This window comes from Mobula birostris, chromosome 18, assembly GCF_030028105.1.
Source record: "Mobula birostris isolate sMobBir1 chromosome 18, sMobBir1.hap1, whole genome shotgun sequence".
Classification (NCBI taxonomy): Eukaryota; Metazoa; Chordata; class Chondrichthyes; order Myliobatiformes; family Myliobatidae; genus Mobula; species Mobula birostris.
The window spans coordinates 37,171,205-37,197,028 of record NC_092387.1 but is presented as its reverse complement, the minus strand read 5'-3'; the positions used below and the strand labels follow the sequence as shown (position 1 = coordinate 37,197,028).

Genomic DNA, 25,824 nt, shown 5'->3' with positions numbered 1-25,824 from the left:
TTCTTCCCTCAAGTCCCGTTTAACACTCATTCCTTACACCTTTGTGCCCTCTTGTTCATGCTACCCCTACCACTGGAAAAAGATTCTCACAATTTACCACATCTATGCCTTTCATAATTGTATATTCTTCCATTAGTTCACACCCCAACCCCCTGCAGCCCAGTCTCCTTCGCTGCAGGCAAAACAAATCCAGGCTTTGAAATGTCTCCTCATAACTCATGATCCAGTCAACATCCTGTTGAATCTCCTCGGCACTCTCTCAGTGCAACCACACCCTTCCTATAGTGCAGCAAGCAAAACTGCACAAAACACTCCAAGTGCAGACTAAAGAGTTTTTTTTAACATTCTAGTTGTCATATTCTCTGCCTCCACCTCTGAAGACAAGCAAGCCAAGTGTCTTCTTCACTACCATATCAACCTATGTCACCATTTTCAGGGAACTATGGATTGAACTTAAAGGTCTCTCTGTGCATCAAAATTTCTTAGTGCCTTACCATTTACTGTAGACTTCCTTCCTCTATTTAAGTTCTCAAAGTGCAACACCTTGCACTTGTCAAGATTAAAATGTGGGTGTCAATGCTCTGCCCAACCTTCCACCTGAACTAATCCTGCTGTAGCATTAGATAGCTTTCCTCACCATCCACAACACCACCCAACTTTCACATCATCCAAAGATTATACCTCCTACATTCACACCCAAGACATTAACCTAAATCGCAAAGAACAAGGGCCCCAGCACCGATCCCTGTGGTAGACCATTGATCACCAATCAGAAAAATCATTATCCTTTCTCCACTACCCTCTGCCTCCTATCACCAAGCCAATTTTGGATCTAATTAGCCACCTCACTTTGGATCCCACATACCTTAACCTTCTGAACCAACCTACCATGTGGCAGCTTCCTCATTAATTGTTTAATTTATTACTCATTGTCCACAGTTTATACGAGGGCTGAATCTGGCCTGTGGCAAAGAAGGTGACTTGACAGAGCAGGATGTCCAGGCACTTCTCAAATGTTTCGGCACACCAGATGGCCAAGTTCGCTATCATGATTTCTGTGATTTGATGGAACATGGTGAGGAAACACATTGAGTTAGCAATTTAAATCTCTTTAGCTCTTTGTTGTGTGCATGGTCTTCTGCTGTTCTCTCCCTCAATGCCACCAGGATCTAACCCTGACTGTCCAGCACGCTACCTTGACCTTCCAGATCCAGATGGCTTGTTTCCGTTGAAGATATTGTGAAGGTGCTTTTTTTTTAACACAATGGTGGTCAAACAAGACCTTTTTAATTTTGTAGGGTAAATGTGACTGAATAACTTTTGTGTGTTATGTGTGTACAACTTCAGGCAATATCAATGTTCCATCACAAATATTTATTTCCACAGCATTTAATATTCCTCATTTGGAAAAATATCCTAGAGTGGAGGTGTACAGGCCACCAAATGGAACTCTATTCAAGGTGAGCTTTCAGATGTAAAGATCACGTTCTCAAGCTACTCTTTATAGGAAGCTTTATATTGGAAGCTGCTACGAGGGGTGATTGAAGTTCGTGGCCTAAAGTAAATGGCATCAATTTTAGTAAACTTAGCACATTTATTTTTCAGCATAGTCCCCTCCTACATTTACACACTTAGTCCAGCAGTCGTGGAGCATACGGATCTTGGACCTCCAGGAAGTGTCCACAGCAGCGGTGATTGATAAGTTCATGGCCTAAGGTAGAAGTAGATGAGTTATACAGCTCTCGTTACATGCACATGCAGTTCAACTGTTTGAGTGATTATACAGAAAGTTTGAAGTTGATAAATCATCTCCTTCTACCTTAGGCCACGAAGTTATCAATCACCCCTTCTCTGGACACTTTCTGGAGGTCTAAGACCCGTATGCTCCACGACCGCTGGACTAAGTGTGTAAATGTAGGAGGGGGCTATGTTGAAAAATAAATGTGCTAGGTTTTCTAAAATTGACTCCTTCTACCTTAGGCCAAAATTATCAATCACCCCTCATATAATGAAGCGGAGAGGAGGGAGAGCAATCACGTCCTAGAATTCATCCATTGCTAGGAATGAGCCAGTATTAAGGAAAAGTACTGTCTTCATGTACTCAGCAATGAGAGAATGCTCAAAGGAAGGCTGAGATGGGGAAATGTTGGCAATCTTACTGCTGTGTAAGATGGTCAAGTGAGGATAGTGAGTTAAGTGATGTTGTGGTTTGCTACAATGGAGGATGGGATGGATGAGGAGCCCAAGAAGAGTCAGATCATTAATTCAGGCTTCTTCTCTCTCTATTTCCAGTCCTGATGAAGGGTCTTGACCTGAAAAGTCAGCTGTCTATTCCTTTCCATAGGTGCTGCCTGACCTGTTGAGTTCCTCCAGCATTTTGTATCTGCCAGATCATTAAATAACTTCAAGGCAACTTCTACTTAAATAGTATTTCCATTTTTCAGAGTTTATGTGTCTGATGGATAAAAGATCTAAAACAAAAAATGTGGACCTTGAAAACTAAGCAATTAGTTCTACTTTTCAAAACATAGAGATCAGATCATATCATGCAAAAGTACTTGGAATTATACTATCCTCTTTCTATGCATTAAAAAGAACCCTGGAGCAAGATGGGTTGTGCAAGTGACCAGTAATGAAAGTGTGGACATGTTCCAGGCAATCATTGGTACTGAGTGGACGGGTAGAAGGTATTTGGAAAGAAGGTATGAGGGATCAAGAAAAACACTGAAAAAACAAAAAAATTAAAATGTATGCAATAAAACAATTTTAAATTCATCTACTAAAGTCTCTACTACCTGTCATAAATGACTCATAAAGCTAATTTGTCTTATTCGGCCCTATACTTTCCTTTAAAATTCCTCAAAAATCCATTTGTTCTCTTTCTCAAAGCAGAACATCCTCTGTTTATTCAATATTTACTCAAATATCCCAGAGGGATTTCAGAAAACTGCATGTCTGTGATGCATAGCTGAATTCTAACCATGGAATTATAAAGATTTGACATCAAGGAAGTACCTCTCAGAAGTTCACAATTATTTTGTTCTTTTCTGCAGCTTGGGATAAAGCTAGCAGATGCAGAAGAAAAACGGGTGGAAGATGTGCTCAGAGAGCTTTCTCAGCAAGTAGAGAAGAGACAGTTATTGGTGAACCCATTCTTCAAAGATTACGACAAGGTGAGAGCACAGTTCTTGCTTTCAAAAGGCTTTTGGAAATGTCAAAAGAATAAATTTCTACTAATTACATAACTAATCTATCAGTCTCCACTTTCATTTAAGGACTACTCTCTTGTCTCCAAATAATACAACAAAGGTGAACTGATTTCTCATTGTTGATTACTGTGAATCCTAATATCCCAATAGTGATTGCTGGCACTGTGGCTTCTGCAACTGATTTCAAATGATAAATACCCAAATAACTTCTCCTCTCTCTGCTTCCATTGACTCACATTTACTCTGTATTTTCTCCTGATTCATTTGAAATCCATTCTGTCGATTATGAACCATTTCTTCTTCGTTCATCCTTAATCACTGCTAAAAGAGTCTGCCTCAGTGGTCTGCCTGGTTCTAGTCCTGCTGGATTGAATTGAAAACAGCCTCCAATTCACCCATACACACTTGTAGTGCAAGTTAAATCAAAAGCCACATTGATGAGGGTGTATACCTAAGGCTCAGATTCTGATTCATTTTATTTTATTTATCACAGGGACATTGAAATATGTAGTTTGTGTTAACAACTGTAACCCTCAAGTTCGGCCAGTATGCGCTTGTCTAGGGGAAGACAGCCTCTGGCCCAGCCAAACTGAGAAATCGCGTTTGTGTGGATGCCGTGTGATGTGTTGCCCAGTTACAAATCCGTGCCACAAAATATCAGACAATACACCATATGCAATTAAATGATTGAACTTTATAAATCTTTATCTGACTATAGGGTTAGTAAAGAAAAGAAAAAGAAAAAGGGACCATTTTAATGAAACAGTCTAATGTGCACGTTGGAGCTCATGGTTCCGTCCATTCGCTGACCCTTTAACCCTCGCTCCAAGCCCACTCTGTCCGGCGGTTTACCAACTCCCTCCACTCGCGTCTTCTCTCTTCATCTCTCGCCAACAAAAGAACACCAAATCCCTTCTCTCAGACCCACAAGAAAGAACAACATGCCTCTCATTGGATGGCACACATTCCAATGCCCCCGTTATCACTAGTCATAACCCAAACATTGCTGCTACAGAGAAACCATGACATTAGCAGTGAAACCTTACAAAGAAACCATTACATTAGCAGTCAAACCTTACAGCGCGTTACATAACCACCACACTCAGGGAAGTACTGGGACAGCCTGCAAGTGTTGCCGCACACTCCACTGCCAAAATAACATACCCACAATGTTTAGCAGAATGACACAAGCCACAACAACAACACAACAATAGCAACAAAACAAAAGAACAACAGCAGAATAGGTCCCTTTCTTCCCACCTAATACCCTCACACAAATACACAACCAGCCTTCCAGCTCCAAGACAGGCCACTCCAGGCCTTGAGTCCTTGGCCCTAGACTCTCAGGCTTGCAGACATTGGGCCTCAACTTCTGGACTTTTAGGGATCTCCAACCCCAGTGACCCAGGCCCTCATAACTCCTTTGGGTCTCTATCTTCAGCCTTCTGGCTTCTAGGCTGGTCTCACTGTGCTCTGGACTTCAGCCTTTGATTTGCCTTCTGGACTTCGCCGAACCCCAGAACTCTCCGATCTTCGGGTCTCAACTTCCAGACTCACATAGACCTCCAACCCTGTGACCTGGGAGTAGGGGAGCTCAGAGAGTGTATGATAGTAGCCAGGTTAGGATCTCAATTAGCAGATCTGTTAATAGGATTCAGTTTCTGCTGTTTTTAGCTAACAACCCCTCTTAAACTTGCTCTGTTCAAAATCAGAATAGGTTTATTATCACTGTTTGAGGCTATTACCACGTGCTTAACTTTCCCAGCAGAATTATCTCCCTACCAATGCTATTTCAGGATTTTCACATTAGCTGATGGCTGTTGTAAAAAGCTTTAGTGTTTTTTTTACTGCCTCTGGTGTGTGCAGTCAGTAAGCACAAGACTCCTGCTCAAACCAGGCACTCCCAGACACTAGGTGAATTGATAGGTACTCCCTTTGCAATCCAGAATTCAGAAGAGTACAGAGGGAGCGGGGAAGAGAAAGAGGGGAGAAAAGGTCTCAACGGAGGCCCATATCTTGCCAGAATCCCAAGGCATCAGTTCTCCCCAAAAGAACAATACGTGAGATATCTGATCTGCAGTAAGTACGTGCTCATTGAGATCTTCCGGCTAGCGTTAAAATTATGAAAGGCATTGACACAGTAGACGGTTAGACATTTCTCCCAGGGTGGAAATGTCAAGTGCTAGAGAACATGCACTTCATGTGATGGGAAGTAATTTTAATTAAGATGTGAAGAGCAAGTTTTTTTTACATGGACAGTTTCAGGTCACAGCTTTAAAATAAGAGGCTATCCCTTTAGAACTCAAATAAGGAGGAATTTCCTCTGCCTAGAGATGGTGAGTCTGTGGAAGCCAAGTTTTTTTGGTGCATATAAAGCAAAGATTGATAGGTCGCAAACACCAGAAAATCTGCAGATGCTGGAAATCCAGAGCAACACACACAAAATACTGGAGGAACTCAGCAGGCCAGGCAGCATCGATGGAAAAGAATATACAGGACCCGATGAAGGGTCTCAGCCTGAAACACCGACTGTGTACTCCTTTCCGTAGAGGCTCCCTGGCCTGCTGAGTTCCTCCTGCATTTTGTGTGTGTGTTGCTTCAGAAATTGATAGGGTTTTGATTGGCAAGGGGTTAAAGGTTATGGGGAGAAGGTGGGAGAATTAAGTTGAGAAAAACAAATCTGCCACCCTTGAATGGCGCAGCAGATCTGATGGTCCAAATGTCTTAATTCTGCTTCTACGTCTCATTGTCTTACGGTCTCAGTGCTTGAAAAGGGCTACCAGAGGTTGTTATGGAAGCAGATACAATAGAGGCTTTTGATCTTCACATGACTATGCAGGGAATGGAGGGATATGGACCATGTACAGATAGAAGAGATTTAGGTTAATTCAGCATTGTGTTCAGTGTAAAAATTGTGGGCCGAAGGGCCTGTCCTGTGCTGTACTGTCTATGTTCTATGAGGGAGGTCTAGTTAATTGGTTTGCTAGTTAAAGAGAGCTGAATATATTTCAAATGCCACAATGGTACAGCATGTGACCACGTGTGTTTCCTCCGGGTGCTCCAGTTTCCTCCCATAGTCCAAAGACGCACTGGTTGATGGGTTAATTGGTCATTGTAAATTGATTTGTGATTAGGCTAAGATTAAAACATTGGAGATTGCTGAGCAGTATGGCTCAAAGGGCCAGGAGGGCCTATTCTGCACTGTATTTCAATAAGTAAATAAATAAATTCCCAAATCAAACATAGCTTTGCATCAAAACATCAACTAATCACTTTACAGTACCCCTCCCTGTGTTGTCCCCGGCACCGGTGCTTGTTGTAGGGCAGCCTCGTGGCCGGTGGAAGGTTGCTGACTTTTAACGGAGGGGGCTGGAGAGGGAGATGCAACAACCTTGAACAGCTCCGGTCTCAGAAAGCCTAGCTTCAGACGTTGCCATTTGGTTTAAGTGGTGCAATCTGAACTGTCTGATTAACGGGAGGCACCAGCTGGTTGGTACAGTGGGAGGACAAATGCTGTCATCTTGAGGGAGGACAGCATTTTTATGCTCTTCAATCACAGCCACTCCCCTACATCAGCATCTCAGCAACATGCTGGATGATAGATAGCTGGATTGCTGCAATCCCTACCCAATTTAATTCCTATTACTGATGCTCAGCCTACCTGTTCTACACTGGACACAACATAGGTCAATGCCCAATCAGCCAGCATGCATTAGCTCTCTCTGCTCTGAAATACATGTTCCTACAAATTAATCATGAGCATATTCAATTCAATAGAAAGTGGCATACAGAAGACTCCTGTCCAAGTCACAATTTGAGAGGACTCTGGATTATTTGAGACTCAGTGTGCTGCCGATGGACTTCCGGCTGCTGTGTAAAAAATTTGGGGACCCAACAACCGGACAAGTAAATTATGTTGCATTTAGCCAGGCCGTTGATAAAGGTAGGTGATTTAAATGTGAATTCTTTGGTTTTATTGCATAATAAGGTTATAAATATGAAGTGTGCTGACCAATATTATTTTCAGATGGATTTTCCTTTTAAAGCATTTTAAGACAAAAATCTGAGTGCTAGGTTTGGCTCTGGGAGCAACTCTCAGGTGAATATTTCAGAGTAATACAATTCCTCTTACAATGTTCATGAAACGTAACAGAGGCTTTCTCTGCTAAAGATGCTTTGAGAATTCTAGAAAGCCCTTCCAGCTGCACTGTAAAACAGGAGTTCATTGCAATTAGAACATAGAACAGTACTGCACAGCATGGCCATTCAGCCCATATAAACAAACTCTGTGATCTATCTAACCCTTCTCTCCTACACAGCTCATAACACTTCATTTTTCCTACACCCATGTGCCTATCTAAGAGACTCTTGAATGCCCCTAATGTATCTGCCTCTACCACCACCCCTGACAATGTATTTCAAGCACCTACTACTTTCTGTGTAAAATACCGCTCTCCTAAACTTTCCTCTTCTCACTTTAAACTTATGTCCTCTGATATTTGTTAATGCTGCCCTGGGAAAAATTTGAAGGCTGTCAATTCTATCTGTGCCTTTCATTACCTTACACCTCTGTCAAGCCACCTCTCATTCTCCTTCACGCCAAAGAAAAAAGCCCACGCTCACTCAACCTTTCCTCATAAGGCATGTTCTCAAATCCAGGCAGAATCCTGGTAAGTCTCCTCTGCACCCTCCCTAAAGCTTCCACATCCTTCCTATAATGTGATAACCAGAACTGAGCACAATATTCCAAGTGTGATCTTACCAGGGTTTTATAGAGCTGCAACGTTACCTCGTGGCTCCTGAACTCGTCCTCCAACTAATGAAGGCCAACACACCATAGGTCTTCTTAACTACCCTATTGGCTTGAGTGGCAACTTTGAGGGATCTATGGACTTGGACCCCAAGATCCCCCTGTTCCTCACACTGTTAAGAATCCTGCCATTAACCACCTCGTTTGATCTTCTAAAGTGTATCACTTCACTCTTTCCTGGATTGAACTCCATCTCTCCATCTATGATTTCTCTGCTCAGCTCTGCATCCTGTCTATATCCCTTTATAACCTAGAACCATTTTCCAAACTGTCTACAATATCATTAACCCTCTTGTCATCTGAAACCCACTAGCCCATTTCCATTTCTTTATGCAAATAATTTATAAAAGCACAAAGAGTAGTGGTGCCAGAACAGGTCCCTGCAGAACACCACCAGTTACCGAACTCCCAGCAGAATACACTCCATCTACTTTGCCTTTTGCAAGCCAATTCTGAATCCAAGCAACCAAGATTCCATGGATCCCATGCCTCAGTACAGTACAGGATCTTGAGACACCTTGTTCCTCAAATGTCATTTATCGATTCCTTTACCCATTCATTGACACATATATTGTTGTTGTTGAAGAGGAATTGAGTCATCCTCAACTCATGGCGACTCTATGGATAGTATAATTGTCCATTCAGCTTTCATGGCAAGATATGGAAGTAGATTAGCAGGTCTTTCTTCCATACAGGTACTGCTGCCCAGGTCGGGACCCGGCCAGATTCAAACTCAGGACCATCCTCCTTGAAGTTCAGTGCTGATGTCACTACTCCACCGGCCAGCCTGCCACACTTACTTACCAATGTATTTATCTATCCATTTATCTATTTATTGATTCACCTATCTATCCATCCATTCGTTTGCTTGTCTACCTATCTGTCTATTTTACCTATTAATTAATTAATCAATTTATTTATTTATTTGTTTGTTCAGATTTGAAGAAACTGTAAATAAAGGATAGACATTAATAAGGTCCGTATGAAATACAGAATGAACTGCTGATGGAGTAGTACAGAGTGAAACTCATTACTACTTAGTGTAGTGCAGTTACATCAGCAGTGAAGGTTAATAAGTACACACACAGATTTATGGATTGTTTTGACCTTTATGCAGTGCATGAATACTACCTTTTTTTCCCTGGGCAGAAAAACCTGTTTCAGTCCTTAAAGATTTATGTAAAGCAGTTACTAAATTTCACATTCTCCTCTCTATCACACATACTGTATGTTAGGTGTGGCTTTAGTTTTGTGGATTGCTGTTGCAAGTACTCCAGTAATTTGCACAATGTTAATTGGTACTTCTTTTTGAACTTTGGAGCTGACTGCAGCTTTTCTCAGCACAGCCACAGCTCTGTTTCCAGATTTAGTTTTTAGTAAATGGTCATGTTTGTATATTTAGTCTGATGCTGAGAGTGGGAATTTACCATAGAGCTTCTCAAGCCTCCTCTCCCAGCTAATATTGTCACAATTGTTCTGAACTTTGCCTCCATTTGCTGCCTCTTCCCTCAGTTACTAAACTCTGTTACTCTCAGACTTCTACATCTTCAGTCCCTTCTAGGGAAATATTTCTACTGAACCTTATATAAAAATAGCTCCTAAAACATTCTACTAAATGACCTAAGCTTAATTTTAAAATTAGGGCCTCTAACATTCTCAGGAAATAATTTCTTTCCAATTGACATGACACGTTAATTATTTCTCCTTGAATCTGTTCATTGGAAGCAAATAAAATCAAAATTGTGCACTCTATCCTTGGTTAACCCTCAAAATCTTCGTACAGCCCGATGAACCTGTACCATATTCCTTCCTGGGCCGATATAATTCTTCAATCACATCCTAAGAGCAATCAAAGGTGTCTCAGTGTGTGATGTAATCTAGGCTCTGCACAACTAAGGTCCCATTTTCTCCTTTGTAATTCTAAACCCTTTCAGATAGACGTTAAAGCCTGCTCACATTTTTATAGCTGTGTACTAGATCTCAGAATCCATGCACCTGGACACCCAGGTGGTTTTCTCCTACAAACTTCTGGTTTCTCAACATTAAGAAAATATTCCAATTGCACTTTCTTGGTTCTGGGCAAAATGAACTTGTAAATCTCTATCTGAAGCTAAATCTGCCATTATTTTTGCTTTTGCTGTAAAAGCAACCATGGATAATTAAATAATACTCTGTGCTATTTAACAATTACAAATTTTATCACTCTCTCCAAGTCATTGATAAGTATGATGAAAAAGATGTTGCCCAGGCAAAGACCCCTCAAGATGTTGTGTGAGTGGACTATAATTACCCTCGTAGTTTCTTTGGTGCAATGGTCTGTTTCATTGCTTTAATTTCTATGTGAGTTGGTGTTTATGTCTTCAAACTCCACTCCATCATGAGTTATTTTTAGCCTTAGTTTTGTGGAATGCTGGCACGCTGTCCAATAATTTCCAATGTTTATTGACATCCATTTTCAGTGAGTCGTTGCCACCTGTTACGCAATGGACCTGACCACTGGATTCATATTTCTGTTTCTTTATATTATGACCTAAGTTTGTTACTCATTTTACCTTCACAAAAGGTATGTATTTCCCTGCTTTACAGTACTGTAAGCAATCAAGAAAAAGAAAATGTGGCATTATTTGGCACTAAGTACATTGACAGGCTCTGTGTGGTTTGTCCAGGATCTGTGGTCACTTGGTACAGAAAAGGTAGCGACATAAACATTTTTAGATTCCCTTCACCTCCATCCATTTCCATACTAAGATACACTTAGATTGTTCAATGCATCATAAGTTCTGTATGAATAAGGACATAGTCCTTCCCATGAGTACATGACACATTTTAGAAAGGTCTGTTATACTTAAAGTTTAAATGAGGTTGTGAGAGCAATCTCAACCCATTACTGAAAGTCCTTTACTCTCACATATATTAACTAAAAACAGTTTGTCTTATTTTCATTCATTTCTATGATGTTTATTTTTGTCAGGAATGGTAATTGCTGTTCAGTTAAAAAAATCATAGCTGTTTCCTGAAATGCTCTGATGGCATAATAATTACTGCATCTCTAGCTTGCATTGCAAATTCAAAGTAAATCTAATTTATCCAGCTGATGGTCGCAACTTCCCCAAGCCCTTTTTCCAGCTTTGAGGGAGTCCATGGCAACTCTTCACCATGTTGCACAGGGTTTCTTTGTGTTGCCTATCTAGATCAATAAAAAATATTCCAGGAGTTTTCTTTCTTTCTGACACCTCAATGAACTGTGATGTGAGTTTAGCTATCCTTTCCTCATCACAACCACCCCTGGTACCCAACCCCAGCAATCTAACGGGCTCCGGCAACCCTGACATAGATGCCATAATCCCATCCAACTATGGCATGTCACTTGCAAAGTTATTACTCTGGATCAATATTATTATTTTGTCTCTAGCCTGGTTAAATAAACATCTTCAGTGCAGAATTGTTGGACTCCTGATTGCTATTTTGAGAAGTCTAGTAGATGTGGTGCTTTTTACCAACACTTTGCACTGACTCGATGCATCTTTTAGACAGAAAACAAAGCAGCCCCTTGTTCCACTTTCATCAAGTGACCACTGTCACATGTTTCAGATCATTTATGCAGTGTTGCCTTAAACTGAAAAAACATCTTTCTTCCTCTGGCTAAGCTTGAACCACTCTGCTTTAGCACTCAGATATTCTTTGAACACTTAGACCAATTGTTCAAATTCATAGGCCGATCAGGAACAATCAAATTCTATGTCAATATATACAGTATATGTGGTGCGAGAAGCTGTGCCCAGTCTTTGTGGTCTCTGCTCCTCTTTGCTTGCTTCATAATGAAAACAATCTTCCTTGTTACTCAGTTCAACCATGTCCAAGAGCCGCTAATTTTTCTAATGTTGACAGAATACATAGCACACTGACTCAGATGGGTCGAGACTAACGGCTTGCCGTTTCTGCAAGGGAGAGCAGGAAATGGGAAGCATTTGCCATAAATGTTCACTTTGTACGTCTCTCAATCAGAATTTACTGGTTTCAAAGTGGATTCCTTTCAGCCTGAAATACCAGTAGATAAACCAATTGACGTTTCACCGGAAGAACAGAAAATTGGATTCAAGCTACAGCCAAAGATTAAGGTTGACAAAGTGGACTTGGGCGAGTTGTTGGGCCGACTCCGCCACCATGTTTTGGTCAACAGAGTCAGGGTGAGTTAGCAGATTCCTCATTCCCCCTGTGTTTGCTTTTATCACCTCTCCACTCAGATTTCCCCTTCTTCTTTTCTTTAGGAACTTGTCAAGCTGGGAGTGAGAGCCACACTATTTAATCTCTGATATCTGTCCAACAATTATGGGGGGGGTGGTGAGGGTCCTCCCAAAGGATACCCCCTCCCCTTTCTGGGTTAGCCATGGTACCCAGACTACAAGTGGTAGAAGGTGCTCCCTCATCCAGTCACTGACTCATACAGTCTGACTACCGGAAGGTGATTTTGTCGACCAACCCCTGTTAGTATATAAACCGAATTGAATTGAATTGACTTTATTACTTACATCCTTCATACACATGAAGAGTAAAAATCTTTACGTTACATCTCCATCTAAATGTGCAAAGTGAAATTATAGTAATTTATAATTAATATTATGTACAGCAGGATAGTCAATATAACATAGAAATACAATTGCGTCAGCATGAATTAAGCGTCTGATGGCCTGGTGGAAGAAGCTGTCCCAGAGCCTGTTGGTTCTGGCTTTTATGCTGCGGTACCGTTTCCCGGATGGTTGCAGCTGGAACAATTTGTGGTTGGGGTGACTTGGGTCTCCAATGATCCTCTGGGCCCTTTTTACACAACTGTCTTTGTAAATGTCCTGAATAATGAGAAGTTCACATCTTTAGATGTGCTGGGCTGTCCGCACCACTCTCTGCAGAGTATGCGATTGAGGGAAGTACAGTTCCCATACCAGACAGTGAGGCAGCCAGTCAGGATGCTCTCAGTTGTGCCCCTATAGAAAGTTCTTAGAATCTGGGGGTCCATACCAAACTTCTTCAACCGTCTGAGGTTAAAGAGGTGCTATTGTGCCTTTTTCACCACACAGCCCTATGTACAGACCACGTAAGATCCTCGGTGATGTTTATGCCGAGGAACTTAAAGCTGTTCATCCTCTCAACCCCAGATCCATTGATGTCTATAGGGGTTAGCTGGTCTCCATTCCTCCTGTAGTCCATAACCAGCTCCTTTGTTTTTGCGACATTGGGGAGAGGTTGTTTTCTTGACACCACTGTGTCAGGGTGATGACTTCCTCCTTGTAGGCTGCCTCGTCATTATTTGAGATTAGGCTAATCAGTGTAGTGTCATCAGCAAATTTAATTATCAGATTGGAGCTGTGGTTGGCAACACAGTCATGGGTATAAGGAGGGGGTTTAGTACACAGCCCTGAGGGGCATTTGCGTTGAGAGTCAGAGGGGTGAAGGTGAAGGAGCGCACTCTTACCATCTGCTGACGACTTGACAGGAAGTCCAAGATCCAGCTACACAAGGCAGGGTGAAGGCCGAGATCTCTGAGCTTCTTGTTGAGCCTGGCACCTGGATTATGTACATTGGGATAAAGACATGGCTATAGCCAGCTACTCTAACTAAAATATATTTCCTTTTCAGACTGTTGACTTCATTGAGGACTTTGACCCCTTGCGCAGTGGAAGAATCCCCACATCAGTCTTTAGAAGGGTTCTTAGTCTGATAGGATTTGACCCAGAACTAACTGAAGCTCAATTCAGAGTTCTGGTGAAGTGTTACGAAGATCCCAGTAAGCCTGGCTACATTATATGGAATAATTTTACCAGTGACATTGACTCAGGTACTAAAGCAGGATTTGAAGAATTAAGTAAAACATTAACTTTCTCTGTGTAACATTTTTTGAATCAATCTCTTTTACTGTTCCATTTCTGTATCTTAGACTGAGCACATTCCTGTTACGGTCAAGAAATCTCATCAATCTCTTTATTAAGCCTTAGCCTTATCTTAATGCCTGTCATTTCCGTCCCCAGTTTTCACCATTCCTGAACTGGAAAAGAAACCCAATATGAAGGTTCCACCATTAGAGACTTACCAACTGCCCAAGGTCGGCACTGTGAATGCGGACATCTTAAACCCTCCAGAGAGAGCTCAGTTTGAGACTTTGATCTGTCGTTTGAAGGAGCGAATCAGCCATAGGCATCTCATTACACTCCCAGTGTTTAAAGATTTTGACAAGTATGTTCTTTGGGTATTAGTTCCCTTATACACTGTGTGTAATTCTTAAATGAAAAAGCCACTTCTTGGTCTGACCATAATTAGCAACATGCCAGTGAGTTTTGCAGGGCAGTTTGCTAACAAGGAGCTCTCCCACAGCTGGAGCCTACCAAGACTGCACTTGGCCTTAACGGCCACTTTGAGTGGTCAATCTGAACACCTAGGAACACTCTGCTTAAAATTCAGTCATTATCCATTGCCCTCATTATTGAATTAAATATGAGTGGAGGATGCAAATCAACTTTCAGCAAGTGGCAAAGTGGTTTTACTTTATCTGGAGATTATGAGGAGGATGTGGTAGAAATAGAAATAGTGCAGAAAAGATTCACCAGGATATTGCCTGGAATGGAGGACTGCAGTTACAGGAGAGAGCAGAGAGGCTGTGTTTATTCTCTGTGGAGTGTAGAAGGCCGAGAGGTGACCATATAGAGGTTTATAAAATTAGCAGAGGTGCAGACAGGACAGATAGGGTTTTTTTCCCCTTTCAGCAGGGAAAGCTATAACTATAGGGACAGCACAGCGCAGGTTTAAGGTGAGCGAAGAGAAATTTAAAGGAGACCTGAGGGATCAGCTTTCCACACAGAGGGTGGTGAATTTCTAGAACATCAGCCAGAGGAGATGGTTGAGTGAGACACAACTATGATCTTTAAAAAGTGCTGGGATGGGATAGGTATGGAGGGATATAGGACCAATGTGCTCAAGTGGAATTAGTGCCATGGTTACCATGGTGGGGTGGACAGAAAAGGCCCATTTTTGTGCTCTACCTTTCTATGATTCAAAAAATTCCAGTCCTATTTCAGGGGATTCTGATCTTTTCTACTTCTTTCTTCTCCACACCAGCCAATAGTAAACAATATTAGTTCTCGGATCAACACACATCAAAGTTGCTGGTGAACGCAGCAGGCCAGGCAGCATCTGTAGGAAGAGGTGCAGTTGACGTTTCAGGCCGAGACCCTTCGTCAGGACAGGTCTCGGCCTGAAACGTCGACTGCACCTCTTCCTACAGATGCTGCCTGGCCTGCTGCGTTCACCAGCAACTTTGATGTGTGTTGCTTGAATTTCCAGCATCTGCAGAATTCCTGTTGTTTAGTTCTCGGATGTTTATTTCTTGAAGAGTTAGGTATCTGAACCAACAGCATAATCTGCACAAGCACACAGTCATCATCAGTTCACTGTAAGCGTGCTGATGAGGACAGTCGGCAGTCAGCGAGTAGCCAGAAACTAGTGCGCAGACCCTGGTGTGACTGCAGAGCCGAGGGAGTGCCGCATTGTTGGAAGTGCTGCTTTTCCACCCAGTGGAAGCTTTGGAAGTGAAATGCACTTATTGGCACATTAATGCAGCAGTGGGTGGCGAGCCAGTAGCATGTGGTTCAAGAGCCTAAACCTGCAAAACTCAAGAGGCCCAAAGTATTGTTCTCCATAAAACAGACCTTGCACTGTGATAAACCTTTTCACGGCCACTGCCAAGGATGGATGCATGCAGTGGGAGTGGGAATGCTGACCTGTACAGGGGTCAGGTGATCAGATTAGAGGTGTTCAGGCTGGGAAGACAGTGTTCAAAGAGGAATATCAGGTGAGGATTGCAAGTTGGGGGCATAGAATAGGCCATAAGGAAAACTTCTTCATGGCCAAGTACATTATTTAAAAGGGATCCCCCTGAATCAGCATCTGAGCACTGGGTTGAACGTCCTGATGCCACAGTAATTCAGAACTAGGCCTCAATGCATGTGATAGTCTACTTCCACATGAGTGAACTGTGTCTTGTGTGGACCAAGCATAACAAATTTCTAAAGTAATGTCATATATTGCTGTGAATGTCTGGGCTCCTTTGGTATTAACATGTCACACACACAGCAGTATGTCACTGCAAATGATCTTTCAATAGATCTGAATTGCATAATTCACAAAAAATGTGACATTGCATGTTCCACTCTATGAAGATATTTACCTTTAGAACTAGAAACTGTAGAGATCTAAAGTAACGTAGGGTTCTGTGCACAAAGGTCATCAAAGCTAAAGTTCAGGTGACTAAAGAGTTGTGTCATTCAGTCGTACAGCAAAGAAGCAGGCTCTTCAGCCCATCAGATCCCTGCTGACCTTTTTGCCCATCTACAGTAATCCTATTTGCCTGTATTAAGATCATACCCTTCTATACCTTGCCTATTTAAGAGTCTGTAAAATGCCTCTTGGCACTGTGTTCCAGATATCAGCTACAAAATTCAGCCCTCAGATCCCCTTTAAAACTCCTCTCTCTCTCACCTTAGATCTACACCTTCTGTTTTTGGTAGCCACATCATTGGAAAAAGATTTTGAACTATCTACCCTTTCTATTCTCCTCATAATCTTACATCAATGCACATCTTAGCTTCTTCCTCTCCAAAGAAAACAAACCCTGTCCATTCAATGTCTCCCCCTATGTGAATTCCCTGCATTCAGGCAACACCCCAGAAAATCTAAAGCAGGACTTAATGAAAGATAGAATAGACTTTAGGAGACAAATAGCATACTGCTGTACCTATGACCCTAACACTGTCACTGCCATATTTCTAGGAATAACAATGGCCACTTGTCTCGATCTCAGTTTCATCGATGTCTTGCACAGCTTAATCTGGAGGTGGCTGAAAAAGAGGTACATTTGCTGGAGGATGTGTTCGTGGATGAATTGGGAGTTGACTATGTCAGGTTCCTGGACCAGGTTGACCCACAGCCCAAACTTGAGGAAAAGTGAGTATGGGTGTTCATTACCTGATGATATTACCTTTGTAAACAGAGCAGATGAGGAGGTTTTAAGGCTTGTCTTCATTCTCTGCACCCACTTCATATCCTGCAACCCCTGAAAAAATTTTGTTATAATATCAGGACAGTTCTCTAACATCTCAGTTAATGGGCTATGCTCTGATATAAGCCTTGCCTGTGCATTTTGGTAGGTAGTTTGTCTGCAGGGAAATCTTATTTTCCCTGAACTTTTTGCACAAGTTAGTGATGTGAAGAAGAACTGTTTTCCTATTATTGTAGAGATCAGCAATGAAACTATTGTTGGCAATATTCTGGTTGCAATTGAATAAGCATGATCACCTACTGGGTGGATTTCAAAGGAAGTTGGGTAAGTAGGCTTTTGTTCACTGTGTCAAATATTTTAATGAGGTTAAGGGTACAAGGAGGGAGCTCTCGCATTGGTCACAGTCACAGTGAATTTTGCAGCAAAGATGTCTGAGAGCTTAACTGAAGATCACTGATTACTCTCTGACTGACTTCCTATCAGCCACTCACTGTAATCTTCAGCTCATACAAAACACTGTGGCCCATCCTCTACACTACAGGGAATACTAATCATTTATATCTTCAATAACTCACACTATTTTGTCATGACTTGAGCTGGTCAAATGTTGGTCTGTGGAATTGATTGTGGACTTCAGGAAGGGGAAGTCAGGAGAACACACCCCAGTCCTCATTGAGGAGTCAGTGGTGCAGCTTGAAGTTCCTTGGTGTCAACATCTCAGAGGATCTATCCTGGGCCAGACACATCAATGCAATCATCAAGAAGACATGCCAGCAGCTCAGCTTCATTATAATTTGAGGAGTATTGGTACGTCACCGAAAACTCTTACAAATTTTAGTGGAAAATTTATGGAGGTCATTCCGACTGGTTGTATCCTAGCCTGGTATGGAACCTGCAAGATTGCAAGAGGCTGCAGAGAGTTGTCGACTCAACCATTTCCATCATGTGACATCTTCTAGAGGTAAATCCTCGAAGGTGATACTCATCATTAAAGACCCTCACCATCTGGGACATGTACTCTCTTGCTACCACCATTTAGGAGAAGGTACAAGAGCCCGAAGAACCCATACTCAATGATTTTTGGAACAGCTACTCCCCTCCTGTCAGATTTCTGAACAATCCACGAATTCGTAAACACTACCTCACTTTTCCTTTCTATTGCACTTTTTATTTATCTTTGTAATTTATAGATTTTTATGTCTTTGTACTGTACTGCTACCATAAAAATAACAAATTTCATCTTATATAAATTAGTGACTACCTGATTTGGATTCTGATTCTTTTCGACTTGACGAAACCAGGGCTTGGGGATTGGACCGTTGGCTGTACTCAGACAGACCCTAAACCCTGCGTCCTAGATTTTGATCTAGGAGATAGAGCAGGATCCTGAAACTAGTTAATTTGGTTGTCAGCCATGGTGCGTCAGGATCTCATTGGCAAGTTTTCATCTTTGATACTTCTTCATCTTTGGTCCTTGTTTGTTGTTCTTACAGATATAATAAACTGATGAATGATATCCGCCAGCTAAATGAATCAAAGAAGATCCATGAACAGGTGGCCTCAAAAGACATTAATTGCATCTTAGAAAAAATTAAAACCAAGGTAAACATAATTTGCACAAGTTATCACAGTGTAGTGTCTCCATTCATTCCAACCAGACAGATTCCCACTTCTAATATCACATCAAGCCAATGTCCATCTGACATAAATATGAGCTTTTTCAACATCGCTAGCATCTACAAGAGGCCATAAACAAGATTCTACAGATCCTGAAACTCCAGAGTAACACACATAGGATGCTAGAAGAACTCAGCAGGTCAGACAGCATCTGTGGAGAGCAATATCCAGTCAATGTTTTGGACCCTTCATCGGGACTAGAAAGGAAAGGGAAGAAGCCAGAATAAGAAGGTGGAGGGGGTGGGGGAGGGGAAGGAATACGAGCTGACAGGTAAGAGGTGAAGCCAGGTGAGGTAGAAAGTAGGAGGGTGGGGAAGGGGGCATGAAGTGAGAAGCTGGGAGATGATATGTGGGGAAGGTAAAGGCCTGAAGAAGGAGGCATCTGATAGGAGAGGAGAGTGGACCATGGGAGAAAGGGAATGGGGAGGGGCACCGGAGGGGGGGGTGATAAGCAGGTGAGGAGATGAGAAGGGGTAAGAGGGGACCAGAATGGGAATTGAAAAAGAGAGAAGGGGTTGGGGAGAAATTACTGGAAATTAGAGGAATTTCTCTGGTAATTGCTGTAATTTCTCCCCTTTTCCCTTCTCTCCTTTTCGTTTCCCCATTCTGGCTCTCATTATAACCCTTCACCTCAGTTTTCAATTATTTGTAAACTTGTCTACCTATGTAGGATATTTTCACAGTACTATACCTAGTACAGACCCAGCTGGTGGCATAGTGGATCAGCGTTGGACTTCTAGACAAAAGGTCCTGAATTCAAATCCAGCCAGCTCCCCTGCACGCTTTCCATCCGTGCTGGGTTACGAGCTGGTGATCTCTTTGGAAATTCACCCAGCAGAAGGCAATGGCAAATCACTGCTGTAACTTGCCTCGTACGCGGTTCCCCACTACGTCAGAGAGGCGTGGGGGAAATCGTCCGCTAACCGGAGAAACTTCCGATGCGACGTACCTTTCTTTTCCATACCTAGTACAATAGAAGTCTATTACTGATCTAATGATCTACAAATATAACTTCAAATTCTACTGTGATTGGCAGTGAGCTTAAAACTCAAGTAAGTAATTGAGTGAATTTAGCTTTATAAAACATGTATTAGGAATAATGACCATGAAGGTCAATTGACGTTTGAAGGAGAGGAAAGTCTCCCACCTTCATCCTGTCCAGCTGTGATGTGGTTACCTCTCAGCAAACTGTTCTGTTCAAGGAGAAAAGGAATTGGCTAAAAACGTGGGCCTTTTGTGATAAACCTTCCTCTGAATGAAGGAAAAGAAACTCTGGTACTCCATGGGCTCTCTGCAGTTCTCTAGCTCTGAGCCTGTGATAGGTTAATTGAACATGAACAGAGGGAGCACATAGGAAAAAGTTTGCTGAAGGAAGATATGAGCCTCATATATAAAAATCCTAAGTTTATAAAAGCAATACTGTAATATGAAAAAGCTCCAAATGTATGGTGTTGGTGCAATTTTTGAAATGAGATCTACCTTTGTTCGGGCTTTTCTGTGTTGCAGCTTTTGGGTCATCCCTCGGTTACAGCAGGAGTCTGTTCCTGTAAACCGTTCATAACCCAACAGTTTGCAAGTCAGAATGTATCTGCAAACTGAGTATCCAGGTGGCAGAAGCTGGCAGCAGCCACACAGCAGCTGGCAAATCCATCCCACTGGTTTCCCAAACAGGGCATTTGTAACCTGGGGGTTCCATAGAAACCATAGAAAGCATAGAAACCATAGAAAAACTACAGCACAGAAACAGGCCTTTTGGCCCTTCTTGGCTGTGCTGAACCATTTTCTGCCTAGTCCCACTGACCTGCACATGGACCATATCCCTCCATACACCTCCCATCCATGTATCTGTCCAACTTATTCTTAAATGTTAAAAAAGAACCCGCATTTACCACCTCATCTGGCAGCTCATTCCACACTCCCACCATTCTCTGTGTGAAGAAGCCCCCCCTAATGTTCCCTTTAAACTTTTCCCTCCTCACCCTTAACCCATGTTCTCTGGTTTTTTTCTCCCCTTGCCTCAGTGGAAAAAGCCTGCTTGCATTCACTCTATCTATACCCATCATAATTTTATATACCTCTATCAAATCTCCCCTCATTCTTCTACTCTCCAGGGAATAAAGTCCGAACCTATTCAATCTTTATCCGTAACTGAGTTTCTCAAGTCCCGGCAACATCCTTGTAAACTTTCTCTGCATTCTTTCAACCTTATTAATATCCTTCTTGTAATTTGGTGACCAAAACTGAACACAGTACTCATCATAACCTTCCAGCTCTTATACTCAATACTTTGATTAATAAAGGCCAACGTACCAAAAGCTCTCTTTACAATCTCTATCTATCTGTGACACCACTTTTAGGGAATTTTGTATCTGTATTCCCAGATCCCTCTGTTCTTCTGCACTCCTCAGTGCCTTACCATTTACCCTGAATGTTCTACCTTGGTTTGTTCCTGTACTTTTATTCCGGTCTGTATTACAGTTCCCCTCTGCCCTGTTAATAAAGAGGAATTACAAATCCACATCACCCATCTCCTCCACCGTGCCTTTGACAAAATGCAGAATTCTGATTCACTGGTGAAAGGAAACCAGAGCGATGGCTCTGAATTCTGGGCTGAACCCAGTGAGCTGTTTGCATCCACAGGAGTTATGTAGGAGGAACAAACACCTTGTCCGTCTCCTGCGTCACATGGGAATCTGTTAACCTTCCCACTGGGCAGGATTAGCTGTTCTACCGGCTGATTAGAGTCATGGAAGTTTTCACAGTGCAGCCTGCCGGTCCGCACACTATTGTCCAAAAGAAATGTGCAAATGCAGATATAAAAGCCACTAAGAAGAAGAAAGCAGCAGCAAACAATTCTGTCTACATAACTGCAAATACTTCTGAGCTAGCAAAATGACTGATCACAGTCTGATGGGCCTTATGAAACAATTGTATTTTTAACCATTAGTGGTTTGGAGTGTACGCTATGAAGTCATCCATTGCTCAGCTACTTTGTGTTGGCTCAGGTGTATAAAAACCGTATCAAGATTGGTGACCATATGAAGGACTTTGACAAACTGAATAGTGGATGTATTCTAAAGACAAATTTCAGAAGGGCACTTGATGTGGATGGGCTTGAACTGCAGCCTTCAGAGATGACAATACTTGAGAAAGTGTAAGTAGATACTGTATATTTTGGAGGATTTTATGCTTAAATCAGTAGCTTTTGAAATCAAAGCCATTAAGTGAATCATGCGATGTTGTTCAAAGGAGAACAAAGGCACTCTCACTGGTATAGTCGTTCATTTGTTATGTGTCATGTCACATGATGTGGGTGATCATGGTCCTTCCATGACCATGATTGTTCTTAGTGAATTTTTCTGCAGAAGTGGTTCACCATTGCTTTCTTCTCGGCAGTGACTTTACAAGATGGGTGCCTCCAGCCATTGTCAACACCCTTCAGAGATCGTTTGCCTGGTCTCAGTGGTCGCATAACCAGGGCTCATGATATGCACCAGCGACTCATATGACCATTCACCACCTGATCCCATAGCTTCATGTGACCCTGATCTGGGGGGCGGGGGGGAGCGCTAAGAAGGTGCTACACTTTGCTCAAGGGTGACCTGTAGGTGAGCGGAGGGAAGGAGCGCCTCGCACCTCGTTTGGTAGAGATCTATCTCCACCCCACCATCTGAATTGGTATGCTAGCCATAATTTATCCCTGAAAAGTTGGCAAATGTCTATAAAGTCATTGCTGCCAAAAGTCCCTTAAAATGTGGTGTTAATAATTTTCAAATATGGTCTGCCTTGAGTTTCACTTGAGCCTATCCTTCACAGAACACTAGTGAAACAAATTATCTCATAATTTTTCATAGTGCTCTTTGTGGGGCCTTGAAAAGAGTTGGATTGGTATATTTCCCATGATGCAACAGTGACAGCACAAAGAAGTTTAATTTATCAGGAAGCACTTTAGGAAATTCTGAAGTTGTGAAAGAATCTACTGGATATATATGCAAGATCATGTTCAGTTTTATTTTGCAGGAGATACAGAAGTATTATTACACATTACAAACTGTCATGTTGCCTGATATAACATATTGTAAACTGTTTGTCATTATGTAGCATGGTTGTTCTGTCCAGTAATCTGGAGACCTAGATTAGTAATCTGAACTCATTTGCCATAAATTAAAATTACTCCATGTTAGCTCAAGAATTTAAATTAATTGATAAAATATATTTAGAATTGAAAATTAGTATCCAAAAATGCATCTGGTTCACTGATACCATAACACCACAAGATATAGGAGCAGAATTAGGCCATTTGGCCCATTGAGTCTGCTCCGCCATTTCATCACGGCTGATCCAATTTTCCTCTCAGCCCCAATCTCCTGGCTTCTCCCTGTATCACTTCATGCCCTGACCAATCAAGACTTGGCCTCCACAGCTGCCTATGGCAAAGAATTCCACAGATTCACCACTCTCTGGTGAAAGAAATTCCTCCTCAACTCCGTACCCTCTATTCTGAGGCTGTGTCCCCTGGTCTTGGACTCTCCCATCATAGGAAACATCCTCTCCACACCAACTCTATCAAGGCCTTTCACCATTTGATAGGATTCAATTAGTTCACACCTCAGCTTTTTGAATTCTAGTGAATACAGGCCCAGAGCTATCAAGCACTCTTCATATGACAAATCGTCAATTGTGGGATCATTTTCGTGAACCTCCTTTGAAACCTCTCCAGTTTCAGCACATCCTTTCCAAGATAGGGGAGCCAAAACTGCTCACAATTCTCCAAGTGAGGCCTCACTAGTGCTTTATAAGGTGTCAACATTACATCCTTGCTTTTATATTCTAGTCCACTTGAATGAATGCTAACATTGCTTTTGCCTTCCTCACCACAGATTCAACCTGCAAATTAACCTTTAGGGAATCCTGCACAAGATCTCCCAAGTCCCTTTGCAGCTCAGTTTTTGTATTATTTTCTCTTCATTTAGAAAATAGTCTGCCCTTTCATTTATTCTACCAAAGTACACAACCATACGCTTTCCAGTGCTGTATTCCATCTGCCATTTCTTTGTCCATTCTCCTAATCAGTCTGTCCTTCTGTAGCCTCTCTACTTCCTCAAAATTACCTGACGCTTCACCTATCTTCACATCGTCTGCAAACTTTGCAACAAAGCCATCAATTCCATCATCCAAATAATTGATATATAATTAAAAAGAATCAGTCCCAACACAGACCCCTATGGAGCACCACTAGTTACTGGCAGCCAGCTAGATAGATAGATAGATACTTTTTGGTCCCAAAGGAAATTACAGTGTCATAGTAGCATTACAAGTGCACAGATATACAAATATTAGAAGAGAAGTAAGAAAGAATAAAAAATAAGTTACCTCAATCAGTCTAACTAGAGGGAATCATCAAATCCCCAGCTATAGGTTGACTCATTATTGGTCCTAATGGACTGATTGAGGTAGCAGCACAGTTGTCTTGTCTATTACTAAAAGTGAGCCTCTGTTAAACCAAGGTGGCATGCAGAGAGTGAGAAACATTGTCCAGAACTGCTGGGATTTTCTGTAGGGTTCTTTGTTCTACCACAACCTCCAGTGTGTCCAGTTTGACTCCTGTAACAGAGTCAGTCTTCCTCATCAGTTTAGTGAGCCTGTTGGCATCACCCGTGTTGATGCCATTGCTCCAGCACACCACCCTGTAGAAGACTGTACTGGCAACAACAGACTAGTAGAACATGTGAAGGAGAGGCTGGCATACTCCAAAGGACTTCAGTCTCCTCAGGAAGTAAAGGTGACTCTGGCCCTTTTTGTACACAGCCCTCTATGTTGCTGCTCCATTCAGGTCAGCTAGAAAAGACTCCCTTTATTCCCACTCTTTGCCTTTTGTCAGTCAGCCACTGCTTTATCCATGCTAGAATCTTTCAGAAATGCCATAGGCCCGTAGCTTGTCAAGCAGCCTCATGTGTGGCACCTTGTCAAATACTTTTGGAAAATCCAAGTACTCAACATCAAGCAATTCTCCTTTGTCTATCCTGCTTGTTATTCTTCAAAGAATTCAATAGATTTGTCAGACAAGATTTTCCTTTGAGGAAACCATGCTGACTATAGCCTATTTTAGTATTTGCCTCCAAGTTCACTGAGAATTGGTCCTTAATAATCGACTCCTTCCCAACACCTTCCCAACCACTAAGGTCAGACTAACTGTTACCTTTCTTCTGCCTCTCTCCCTTCTTGAAGAGTGGACTGAAATTTGCAATTTTCCAATCTACTGGAACCATTCCAGAATCTAGAGATTCTTGAAAGATCATTACTAAGGTACCCTTTAGGTAAGGGAATCTGACATCTTTACCAACCTGACTGATGTTTGACTAGACTAGGAGCTTAATGGTAAAGTCTTAACAGCTCTTCTGGAATGGGACAAGGGCATTTAGAGTTGGGAAGTAAATGGTTCCCTTTCAAGAGATATTTACATCTCAGTGGTGAATAGAAACATAAAAAGTGATCAAACCAAGATTCACTTGATTAACTCTTGGGATGAAGAAGGGTTGAACAGGTTGGGTCTTGACTCATTTAAGAGAAGAATAGGAGGTGATCTTATTGAAATACAAACATTTCTGATTAACGTTGACTGGGAGGAGGCTGTGAGGGTGTTTTTTTTTGGAAAATCTAGAATTAGAGATCATTCTTTCTCCCACTTAAGACAGAGATAAGGAGAAATATCAGAGGATTGTGAATTCTCTAACACAGAACTACAGGGGCTAAAATATTAAGCACGTTTAAGAACAAGATTTTTGCTCAATAGGAAAGACAGGGTTAAGGGGAACAGGCAGGAGAGTGGAGTTTGGAGCAAGATCAAATCATCCATAATCTTACTGAATGATAGAGCAGCTTCAAAGGGCCATATAATTTAAATCTGCTTCTATTTCATACATACCTTCTTGACAAATATTGGAGAAGAATATACCCATACCCACCTTAAGTTTTCTTCCAAACAGGATCAAGGGACAAAGTGACCCGATCTCCATTGCTCAGCAGAAATACTGGATCTAATAAAAAAAAGCACAAATAACAACACAAGGGAACCAAAATGAACA

The 25,824-nt window shown here is 41.9% G+C and overlaps 1 protein-coding gene across 1 annotated transcript in view; it reads left to right on the top strand.

Annotated features, from left to right (window-relative positions):
* LOC140211834 (uncharacterized) overlaps positions 1-25,824 on the top strand; it is a 70,762-nt gene that overhangs the window by 21,883 nt on the left and 23,055 nt on the right. The window contains exons 4-13 of the mRNA XM_072282005.1: positions 940-1,075; positions 1,387-1,460; positions 3,054-3,173; positions 6,987-7,152; positions 12,025-12,206; positions 13,651-13,849; positions 14,040-14,244; positions 16,834-17,007; positions 18,556-18,664; positions 21,745-21,893. Of these exons, the coding sequence (XP_072138106.1) occupies positions 940-1,075; positions 1,387-1,460; positions 3,054-3,173; positions 6,987-7,152; positions 12,025-12,206; positions 13,651-13,849; positions 14,040-14,244; positions 16,834-17,007; positions 18,556-18,664; positions 21,745-21,893 (1,514 nt within the window). The remainder of the gene's footprint in view (positions 1-939; positions 1,076-1,386; positions 1,461-3,053; positions 3,174-6,986; positions 7,153-12,024; positions 12,207-13,650; positions 13,850-14,039; positions 14,245-16,833; positions 17,008-18,555; positions 18,665-21,744; positions 21,894-25,824) is intronic.